At 48.3% G+C, this 11747-nt stretch overlaps 1 protein-coding gene across 1 annotated transcript; it reads right to left on the bottom strand.

The window, feature by feature from the left end:
* Positions 1 to 311: 311 nt before the first annotated feature.
* On the bottom strand, positions 312 to 6637 carry SLC6A16 (solute carrier family 6 member 16). Its single transcript, XM_011374618.2, has 10 exons — positions 6268 to 6637; positions 5699 to 5856; positions 5413 to 5539; positions 5076 to 5251; positions 4327 to 4853; positions 2850 to 3036; positions 2258 to 2459; positions 1989 to 2148; positions 810 to 972; positions 312 to 592 (listed from the first exon to the last, which is right to left on the bottom strand). The coding sequence occupies exons 1-10, from the start codon at positions 6635 to 6637 to the stop codon at positions 317 to 319; spliced, it is 2346 nt and encodes a 781-aa protein (XP_011372920.1). The 3' UTR covers positions 312 to 316.
* Between the last annotated feature and the right edge of the window lie 5110 nt (positions 6638 to 11747).

Here is an 11747-nt window from a genome sequence, read left to right as displayed (position 1 = left end):
GAACCAGCTCCAAGAGAAAGGTAGCCTAGGAGCAGGTCAGCGTTGGCGCCGTCAAACACTGTAGGTCAAAGAACACGTTATTACGGGTCTGCTGGGGGAGAGCGCCGAAGATGCAGGGGACGGCTGCTTTGCTCATCCCCACCAGGCCAGAGAAACCTTCCGAATTCAGAAAAACAAAAGACCTCTGGGTCCGGTTCCATCAGCAGTTGCTCCATTTCCGTCTTCTAAGGCCACGCGGCCAGCGAGGCGGTTCCGCCGTGGAAAGGAAGCGACGTCATACCGAATGGACCAGGTCTTTATTTCCCAGAGAAATTACTCACATGGCAGGAAGATTTCCCCCTGGCTTTTTATCCATTTTACTCATCATCTTTAGGCCCAGCCTCTTGTGAAGCCGCGGACGAGACTCCAGAAAGTCCCCTTTAGCTTCGGGTTCAAAGGTAACTGTGGTCCTACTGTCGGTCTTGGAGGCTGGGAAATACACTGTATAGAGGGTGTACAAGAAGTAGATGGGGACGGGCAAGATGGTGACGACAATGAGGACGATGAGTAGGATCTTCATCCACGACGGGTAACTCTGGACCACTTCGTTGGACTGTGGAGGGAGGGGAGGGCGGGTTAGAATGCCCGGGGGCTCTGAAGTGGAACGCAGAGGGTGGCGGCGGGGGACCACTAAGCCAAGAGGCTAGACGACAACCCCCAGGGAATCGGGGAATGAGATGACGGAGCCCTAGAGGCAAGCGTGGATTGAAGAGTCTTAGGTCCCTGCCCTAGTGGGGTCTGGGGTCTGGGGTCCGTCGCGGGAGGCTCACAGCGGTTGAGTTCCAGGCTATGTAGGTGATAGTCTTCAGATACAGATTAATCACGGTGCTGAGAAACAGGACTAGCAGCACAAACGGAGACACGTAGCACCACAGCCAGCGATAGATGGGAGAGAGGGGGCGGCCCAATATGATGATGATGTCTGCAAGGAACCTGGGAGAAAGGGCCACGAGACTTTGGGAGGGCCGTCCGGACCTCACGCAGCCTTGGGGGGCATGTGTCAGCCCTCAACATTCCTTAGGCCTTTCTGTTCAACTCCACGACCAGTCTTCTTGCCTCCGATCCACCCCTTTCCAGGCTAATTTTTGTCCAAGCCCCAGGATTTAAAAAAAATTCCACACGCCCACCTCCCTTCTCTCTCAGGATGAAAGCCAAACTCCTGAATGCAGTTCCTCTCAGCCCATGTACCCGGCTTTCTTTGGGGCCCTGTCCTCACCCTCATGCATACGCAAGTCGGGGTCCTTCTGCCCAGAATGCCCTGCTTTCTCCTTTGATGAACTGTCCTTCACCTGTCTGATTTGGTTTACGCACGCCCTCCGTGCCTGACTCCTCGCTTTTCTTTAGATAACCATGTGTTCTTGCAGTGCCCCTGGCCACCTCCATCAGACTTGCCACCCTGCCCACGGATCTGCTCACACATGTCTTCCTCTTTGGACTCTGGGAGCAAACTAAATACGAATTATCCCAGCATCCCGAGTACTGACCGCGAGGCCTGCCTGGCACATGGGAGGCCCTAGGAAATATCTGAGACTGAGCGAGTGTATGAATGAATGAACCCGATGCCAAGAACTGCTGTCACCTGGAAACGCTGCCACCCCTGGGTTACACAGTGCTTCTTGAATGTTAGTGTGCATCCAAATCACTTGGGCTCGTGTGAAAATGCGGGGACTGACTCGACGGTCTGGGGGGGTGGGCCCAAGGGTCTGCATTTCTAACAAGCTTCCAGCCAATGCCCCTGGTCCACAAGACACACTGTGAGGAGCAAGGGACTGCTTGTCTCAGGTGTCCACACTACCCTGCTCAAAGGTAGGGCTCAGGAGCCCTAGGACTTGATATAGACTGCTAACCACTTGCCCTTTTTACATCGATTTTCTCCAGGAGGGGCCAACGCTCTCCCGGGACCCTAGCTGTGTGGGTGCATGGCAGGAGATCCGGGATTGGAACGTCACCTCCTGGCCCCATAGATCCAGGCCATGGCCATGTTCTCCACGATGAGAATGCAGAAGAGGGGCGGAGACGCCCAGTAGTCATCCAGCAGGTTCACGTAGTAGCTGCCGGAGGGCCCCACGAAAACCAGGCTGCCCAGGAACATGGACACACAGATGCCCACTGGAGGAAAGCATCAGATTTAGGTCAAGGTCAGAATTCACGCTGGGCTGCATGAGTCCCCACGGGGCTGAGCTAAATGATGGAGGACTGGGGTCACAGGTCAGAGTACCTGTGAGCAGCTTCGTGTGTTTTCTGAGGGAGGAGAAATGGTCCTGGAGAGGAGTGATGATGCCCTGCAGGATCCCCATCAAAGTGCTCAGCCCCAAGGCCACCAGAAACACGAAGATGATGATGGCCCAGAAGGTGGGCCACTTAAACACAGAGACGATGTCGGAGAATGCCACAAGGGCCACGCCCGGGCCCTCCATCACCTGGAAGCGAAGGAAGGAAGGGTAGGACTCAGGGGAAGGGTAGAGCCCCACCCACCTCCACCCTTCCATCCCCACCCCCTAAGAAGCTGCCCGCAGCACCATTAACGGGTGCCATCCGCCTCCTCTGGCCCCGAGGCCCGAAGACTGCCTCCTACCACAGCTGGCAGCGCTTTTGGGTTGGGGCACATGGGCTCATGTGGACTCTAGTGCGTGGTGCCCTAGAGGCTATGGTGGCTTATCACAGAAGACGGCAAGCCTCGTCTTGGTGGTCCAGGGTGCTGCTGAGAACTGCCCTTCCGGAACCTACAGAATCCTCAGGAGAGTTGAAGCTTCCGGTGCTCCGGGGGTCTGGGGCAGAACTCTGGGGCCCCACACCCAGCCCCGACCCACCTCCTTCAGCTCCTTGCTCAAGCTGCAGTTGGTCAGATAGTGCAGGAGCACATTTCTGATTTCTTCAGGGTAGCTGCTGATCCACGCCGAGTAGGTGGAGCTTATATCGTGGTACGAACTCTCTGGGAAGCTGACCTCGGGGGGCAGCACCCCAGCGACCACCAGATTCCTCACCTCCTCAGCATTCCTGGGGACAGGGGTGGAATGATACAAAACCATTCGGGCCTTTAAGGTAACATCTCCTCTCTGATGTTCTAGATGAGGGTGTCTGGGGCCCTGGTGTACACGGCCCGACGCCCTCTCCACGGTGGCGAAGGTGTTCGCGTGAGGCCAGAAGTACACCCCTGGGTGGGGGGTTCGTCCTATAGTATCACTGTGGGCTTTAGGACCCCCAGCTGCCACTGGATGGTCTCGGGGTAACATTTAAGCTCCTCAGCTTTCTTGGCCTGTTGGCCTCCACCTCCTAACTCCCAAGTCTCTACCTTCTACACTTCGGCCATGTTCGACTTGCCGTGCTCTCCCTCCTCAGAACCTCAGTATCTGATGGCCCCTCCGTCCAGAACCTCCCCATTCTACCCCCACTCGCTGTACCCCAATTCTACCGCCACACCCACACTCCGTTCGGCAAATGCCTACAAATTCTCACTCAGCTCCGTGAACTCTATTTACTGCGATGGAAAGCTGTTCAAGATCTGTTTTCATAAGGTTAAAACAGCTAGTTGCACTAAAGTAAAGTAGTATGGTCTGATCCAACTTTTTAAAAAACGGTGTGTTCCTTTATATAGGTCTGTGAATAGGAAATATTCGCGAGCAGACTAGTAGTGGCGCTGCCAGGAGACACACTCGGCTCGGGATTGCCTCCGTTAGGAAGCCTTCTCTGATTGCCCCAGGAAGTCAGTAGCTTCCCCCTCCGTGTCTCCTCATCATCCCCACGATCAGTTATGATTTAGTTTGTGATTCCCTGTTTAGCATCTGCTTCTTCGAAAGATTGTGCTTTTCCTGAGGGCAGGGACGCTGGTCTGACTCGCCACCAGCTATGTTTCCAGAACCCAGCACGGGGGTTGGTAGATAGGAGATGTTTTATAAATAAATGTCTGATAAGTATTTTTGAAATTAATATCACGGGAGAAGAAAATAAGGACCAGGCTATTGGGGCTCTGGTGCCACAGGCCCCATTTTTGTCTAATGGTTCAGCTGAAGGCTTCCCCGAATTTTTGCGTGGTGGTCCCAGTTAAGAATGGGGCAAACACACTTTTGAAAAGCTCCGAGTTTGAGGTTTTCCTGGTTTAGAAAGGCAGCTCTGGAAGAGACAGCTGGCGAGACAGAGACGTTCCTAAGGTTTGGGACGCTCCGGGTGGAGGGACCCATACTGACTGAGCCAGCGTCCCTGAAGGATGGGGGCCTAGACTGGAGTTCTGTGTGCTATTTCTAAGACTGTGGTCTTTGCGATGCTCTCCGTACAAAAGATTGGGCTCACTTCAAGTAACAGTTTTCATGGTTCTTTGTGGCGAAGTGACCCATTGTGGCAAACACAAACACCATGGCAGTCACTGAGGTAAGCAAGTTGAGAAGAGCCACAGCGAAGGCATCCGCCACACAGTTGTTGGACCGAGGGATGTACGAGCTGATCGCAGTGAAGCTGCCAAAGCCGGAGCCCAACGACAGGAACAGATGGTTCCCCGTCCGGCGCCACACCTCCAAGGAGTACAGGGCCGGCACCTGGGGAGAAGCACCGTGCAAACGTAAAGGGAGGACGGACAGACCATGACAGAGGTGGAAGACAAGAAGAAGGCGGTGAGAGAGGGTGCAGGGAGGGCCTCTGCTGGACTGACACCCGCACTGTCCCTGACACCCCGTTTGGATAAGAGGCATAAGAGGGGGAGGACACCTCACCTTGGCAGACAAAATATTCTGGAGACCAACCCCTGCGCCTTTCAGCATGAGACTCCGGATAAGGAGACAGAAAAGGATGATGTAGGCAAGGAATACTGAGACATACAGCATCTGAGTAGGAAGTATGATTCAGAAATAAAATTTAGGAAAGGCAGAAGCTGGGATCATAGATAGGGTCACAGGCTACTGGGAATCGGACGTCAGATTAAAAGGAGATGTTGCAGAACAAGTTAGGAGGATACCGGGGGTCTCAGATAGAATCCAGTTAGGAGGATACCGGGGGTCTCAGATAGAAGGGAGTCCATCAGACGAGTAAGTTAGAGGGTGGCTCACCTTCCCAGAGGACTTGAGCCCTTTGATCATGGAGATGCAGATAATTAACCAAGTCATGAAGAGAGAGACACTGAGATCCTTGCTCGGCAGCCCACCTATCTCGATTTTGTCCGAGGCGTTCAACATGTGTCGGTACCAGAAGTATACGGTGGGTACTGTCCGCGTGCATTCCGGATCTGAAGTGGACCAGCCGTGGAGGACGCTGCAAGGCCGCCGCCTCCCCCTCCCCTCTGCCCCCAGCCCCTCTGGCATCTCCGTCGGCCTGCTCGTCCCCATCTCTGGAGGACCCTCCTCCTCCATTCCGTCCTCTTCTTAGCTTTCTCCCCTCGCTCCTCACCAAACTGACTGGAGTTCTCCAGGAGGGGGCACAGTGCCCAAGGCAGCGGGGACTGGAAGGACCGAACCAAGTAGAAGAGGCTCCACGTCATGAGCACGCTGTAGTACAAGCCCACGATGAAGCACACCTAGGGGCCGTGAGGGATTCTGGAGGCAGGGGCAGAAAGGAGGGGGTTCGACAGAGGAGTGGGGCACTGAAGGGACTTGACGCCCGGAAGTGAAATCACGGGCCCCCCGCCAGGACGAGCAGGGTGAAGGGCGGGCCCAGGCAGCCCCGGGCTCCTCACCAGGAAGCTGGTGTACCCCACCCCGCCAATCCAGGGGCAGAAGATCTTCCAGACGCCAATGCTGCCCTGGCGCATCCTCTGACCAGCCGCCATCTCCATCAAGAGGACAGGAACCCCGACCAGGAACATGAGGAAGACGTAGATGATGAGAAAACTCCCTGCGGGGGGGAGTCGAGGAGGGCTCTGAGAACCATCTGGCTCCTCAGGAGTCCAGGAGAACATGCTCCCCACCAGTGACCTCCCTCAGGGCCGCGGGCATCAGGCCTGAGCTGTTTCCACATCGCTCGTGGGCCTGGTGACCAGCCCCTCGGCCCCCAGTTCCTATAGACACAGTTTCCAGTCCCGCCCCTGACCCTGACCTCCAGCCCCACCGTCCTCACGTACCCAAGGATTCGGATATCCTGCTCCCTCCCTCCCAAGGTCCTAGATGTTCATATACTTGGCTCCTGCCACATCAAGACCCCAAAGTCTCAGCTCCCATGTATCTCAGAGAGCACAGGGCAGCCGAGACAAGCCTGTGGCTCCTCTACCCCTCCAGTGAGTCCGAGATTCCTGGTCCCCAGGCTCACCGCCTCCGTTGTGAAAACACAGATAAGGAAAGCGCCAGACAGTGCTCAGCCCCACGGAGAAGCCCACCTGGGCCAGGAGGTACTCAGTCTTATTGGCCCAGGATGGTCGTTTAGTGGAGATCTCCTCCACTGGCTCTACGACGTTTTCTAGGGTCTCCAATATTGAGTCATTGTCTGCATCAGCCCAAACTTGCGACGACAAACTGTCACGCTTCTGCTCATCCTCAGTCAATTTCTCAGAAAGCGACGTCCTGGACCTTACTAACTGGAAAGCCGAGGTGGCAGCAGCCGGCGTGGATGTGGAATCCAACGGTTCCGCCGTCCAGGAAGCCTGATCCTGCGACTCCACGCTTTCCCTCCTGGTCGTCATCCTGGGTGAGCGCTACTTCCTAATTCTGCAGGGGTGAGACCGCCTTCCTTCTTTATCTTAAGGACATCAAGAACTGCAGACGTTAGGTGCACGAGCTAAGGAAAGACGAGGCTAATCCCACGAGAAGCCCCGAGGCCTCCCCCATACTGCCCCACTGAGGATCCTGGCCATTCGTCATCATGTGGGTATAAAGACAGTCTCCACCTGGAAAAGTCTCAGTGGTGTAACAATGTCACTTCTCCCCACTTTGATCTACAGATTCAGTGTAATTCCTACTGAACTCACAGGCCTTCTGTGGAAACTGACAAGCTGATTCTAAAATGTACATGAAAACCCAAAGGCCTGGAATGGTCAATACAGTCTTGATGGGGAAGAACAAACAAACTGTAAAGACTAATCACAAAGCTATAGTAATTAAGAGAGCACAGTATTGGCTCCAGGATCCATGGCACAAACAGACCAATGAGGCCATGTGTTGCACTGGCCAGTCTGGTCACTACTTGCCACATATGGCTAGTTACATTTAAATGAACTAAAACGAAATAACGTTAACAGTTAGCTCCTCAGTCACACTGGCCACATACCGAGTGCTCAGCAGCCACATGGCCACTGTATCGAAGGGCAGGGACAGAACACTTCCACGGTCACAGGAAGTTCTCTGAACACCACCGGGGGGTGGGGGGAGGAGCTCAGAAGCACGTTCACACACGCGGATACCTGATTTACAGCAGAGACAGCACCGCGAAGCTGCCGAGAAAGGACATTCTCTTCAATAAGTGACGAGCAGTTGCTAGGGCGCTTGGGTGTCTAAAGAGAAATAAATGAACCTTGGCTGCCCTAATGTCACACATTAAACGAAAAACCTATTCAGAGCAAATTCTAGTTCTAAGTGTAAAAGGGAAAACAATAACATTTCTAGATGAAAACCCTGGGAGATCTGCATGACCTGGGGATAGGCACAGATTTCTCAAGTAGGACATGAAAAGCGCCAATCAAAAAGCCTAAGTATAGGAACAAGACAAAGATGCCTCTGCCATTTACATTATACTAGAGGTTCTAGCCAGCCGGGAGCAGACAAGGAAAAGAAATAAAAGGTATTGATATATGAAATCAAGAAGTAAACCATCTCTATTACCAGATAACATACTGTACACATAGGAAATCCTAAGAAATCCACTAAAAATCCATTGGGACTAACAAACAAGTTCAATAGGATTTCAAGGTACAAGAGCAATATACAAAATCAATTGTATTACAGATTAATGGTTACCAGAGGTAAAGCGGGGGAGGTAAGTAAAGGTAAAGGGGGTCAAATATTAGGTGACAGAATGAGATCTGACTTTGGGTGGTGAACACACAATGCAATATACAGATAATGTATAACTGAATTGTATACTTGAAACCTACACAATTTTATTAACTAATGTCACCCCGATGAATTTAATTTAAAAAATAATGAGAAAAAGAAAAGTTTGGCATATTGGACTAAAACTAAAACTTCTGTCAATTGAAGTTACCATTAATTGAGTAAACAGACGAGCCATAGAATAGTGGAAGATCATTGCGACACACGTGGTAAAATAATGCCCTCCTCCAAGATATTCATACCCTAACCCCTAGAACCTGTGACTGTGTCACCTTACACGGCAAAAGCGACTTTTCAGTGTGGTTAAATTATGGGTCTTGAAATAGGGAGATTATCCTGGATTATGTATAAGGACCATGTAATTACAGGGTCCTTATAAGGGAAAGAGGGGGGCAGGAGAGTCAGAATCAGAGAAGGCAATGGGATGGCAAAAGTAGAAGCTGAGGTGTCTGACTGTGGAGGAAGGGGGCCATGATTCAAGGAACGGCGCCCAGTAGCTGGAAAGGCCAGGAGGTGGATTCTCCCCTGGATCCGGCATAAGAAACGCAGCCCTGCTGACACCTTGCTTCTCGGCCAGAGAAACTGATTTCAGATCTGTGACTTCCGGAAGTGTCAGATAATAAATTTGTGTTGTTTTAAGCCACTAAGCTTGTATTTTTTTCTTAGAGCAAAAGTAGGAAACTAATAAAATATTTAATCAGAAAAAGGGCTTGTTTCCCCAAAAAAATATTTATAAAAAAGAAATACTTATGTGTAAGTAAAAAAAAGCCAATGACTTAAGTGGAGGAGAGGGAAAAGAAAGTTCGAGCAGGTGTATTACTAAAGAAGATATACAAATGCTCAATAAACATATGAAAAGGTACTCAATGCTCAACTTCACTGGCCAACAAGAAAATGTAAATTAAAACCACAATGAGAACAGACGAATATATAGGTGATGAATCATGTACAATAAATTGTTAAGGGTAGAATCCAGGTTGATGGTCGCTGCATAAATCTTTCAACTTTCCTGTATGCTTAAACATTTTTCATAATAAAATGTTTGGTGAAAACCACAATGAGAGCACACTATATGCCAACTAGACAAACTAACATGAAAAAGACTGATTAAACCAAACGACGTGTGTGGGAAGTTCGGAAACTCACACACCCCATTGGCGGGAGTGTAGATCGGTACAGCTACTTCTGGAAACTAGTTGAACATATCCACATACTTTAAATGTTTTGATACTTTATGATCCATTTCAAAGCAACCGTCTGACAGAAATGTGTACATAAGTACACCAAAAACATCTCCAAGAATGCTAATAGCTGCACTCTTCATAACTGCCAAAACCTGGGAACGACCCACATATCCATCAACAGAATGTATAAGTGATAGTATATTCATATCATGGGTATACAACAATAAAAGAGAGAATTGCTGATATGCACGACAACCTGGATGAATCTCAAAAATATTATTCTGAATGAAATAAGCCAGATCCAGAAGAGAATATGCAATATATTTCTATTCATTTGAAGTTCAAGAATAGGTAAAACAAATTCATAGTGTCAGAAGCTGGGATGGTGTGCTCACATTGTGATCATATGCCTAGCCCTAATTATGATTTGTTCATACTTTAATATGTGATACTTCAATAAAAGTTTATCAAACCCTGCATTTCTATTCAGTAATATTAAACAGAAAGTGGATTTTTCAAAAGAAAGATAGTACTTCCAATAGCAATAAAAACTATATGGCATCAAGAAATAAACCTAAATAACATTAAAACAGACCTAAATGAATGCAGAAATATCGCATGTTCACGGATATAAATATTTAATACTGTAAAGATGGAATTTCTTCCCCGAATTGATTTATAGAGTCCATGCAATTCCAATCAAAATCTCAACATAATTTTTCATGAAAGCTCATGAGATTTTACAATTTATACAGAAAAATAAAGTGCCGAAAATAATGAAGAGACTGCCACTAGTCTTCTGTTGCTGGCCAATTTGGAATAAGCCAATGAAATACAGCCACTCTCTCTCACTGATGACAGCTTAAAATCTCTGGATAGACTACAAAAAGTGGCTGCCCTAGGACTTTGAACAGTAAACAGTAGTGGTCAGACTAGGGATATAAGTTAAAACCCGAATAGTGACTTACAATGGGGAAATGAGTTACATATATCTTTTTTCTTCCTTTGTCTCTTAATCCAAGAATAAGCCACATCATGGAACTGTGCACCATGCACTAAAAGCAAAGCTCCCTGAGAAAGCCCCTGTTTTCCAGACGACCAGGAAATGGGGTTCCTGTGAGGCGGGGAACACCGCAGTTCCCTTCTTCCCAGAGGCTCACCTCTAAACTGCACAAGCAAAGAAGCACAGCAAGGCTTTGAAAACTGAACAATTTACAGACCACTGCCAAAGTCACAGACAGGATGGCACGCGCTAACCCAAATAACATAGCCAAGGCTGGAAAACTCAACTAATATCGTAACCAGCACCCACCGATGATATGGCGAAACTTGCCATCTGAACCTAACCAGGTTGGGTGCCTGCTAAAACACATGAAATTTACCAAGACTAAATCGCAAAGAAATAGAGACTCTGACTAGACATAACTAGTCAGGAGACTGAATTAGTACTTTTAAAATACCCCAACAAAGAAAAGCCCTGGGCCTGACAGCTTCACCGAACATTGAAATTAAGATTGATATCCATTCTCCTCAAACTTTTCCCAAAAACTGAAGAGGAGGAAACACTTCTCAACTCATTTTATGAGGCCAACCTGATACCTAAGCCAGACAAAGATACTCTAAGAAAACTACAGACCAATATCCCCTATGAACATAGATGCAAACGCCCTCCACAAAATACTGGCAAACTGAATTCAGGAGCATATTAAAAAGATAATACACCATGACAGTGTGGGATTTATTCCTGGAACGCAGGATGATTCAATATATGAAAATCGACCAATGTAATACACCACATTAACAGAAAGAAGGATTAAAATCATGTGATCATCTGGACAGATGCATAAAAAGCACTTGATAAAATTCATCATTCTTTCATGATAAAAACATTCAGCAAAGTAGGAATAGAAGGAAACTACCTCAACATAATAAAAGCCATATGTGAAAACCCACAGCAAACACCATACTCAATGGTGAAAGACTGAAGGCTTCCCCTCTAAGATGAGGAACAAGTCAAGGATGCCTGCTTTCATCACGTCTAGTCAACACAGTACTGGAAGTTTGGCCAAAGCAATTGGGCAAGAAAAAGAAACAAAAAGCAACCAAATTGTAAAGGAAGAAGCAAAATTATCTCTATTCATAGGTGACATAATCTTACATGTAGAAAACCCTAAAGATTCTACCAAAAAAGACACAACTGTTAGAACTAATAAATGAATTCAGCAAAGTTGAATTCAGCAAAGCAGGACACAAAGTCAACATGGAAAAATCAGTTGCATTTCTATACACTAGCAATGATGATCTGAAAAGAAAATGACAAAAACAATTCCATTTATAGTAGCATTCGAAAAGAACAAAATACTTAGGAATTAACCAAGGAGGTGAAAGACTTATACAATGAAAACTATAAAATATTGTTGAAAGAAATTAAAGAAGACATAAATGAAAACATACCCTATGTGCATGAATCGGAAGACTTAATATTGTTAAGATGTCAATACTATCCAAAGTGATCTACAGATTCAATGCAAACCCTGTCAAAATCCCAGTGGTTTTTCTA

The sequence above is a fragment of the Pteropus vampyrus genome, unplaced genomic scaffold, assembly GCF_000151845.1.
Source record: "Pteropus vampyrus isolate Shadow unplaced genomic scaffold, Pvam_2.0 Scaffold250, whole genome shotgun sequence".
Classification (NCBI taxonomy): Eukaryota; Metazoa; Chordata; class Mammalia; order Chiroptera; family Pteropodidae; genus Pteropus; species Pteropus vampyrus.
The sequence above is the reverse complement of the archived record's forward strand: the minus strand, read 5'-3'. Positions and strand labels throughout refer to the sequence as shown.

Excerpts from the sequence above, each read along its gene's own strand:
- SLC6A16 (XM_011374618.2), bottom strand. The coding sequence starts at position 6,637 with ATGACGACCAGGAGGGAAAGCGTGGAGTCGCAGGATCAGGCTTCCTGG. Across the intron at positions 5,857-6,267 it reads GTGTTTTCACAACGGAGGCG|GGAGTTTTCTCATCATCTAC; the intron begins GTGAGCCTGGGG and ends TCCCCCCCGCAG. Across the intron at positions 3,037-4,326 it reads CATGAAAACTGTTACTTGAA|GAATGCTGAGGAGGTGAGGA; the intron begins GTGAGCCCAATC and ends CCCTGTCCCCAG.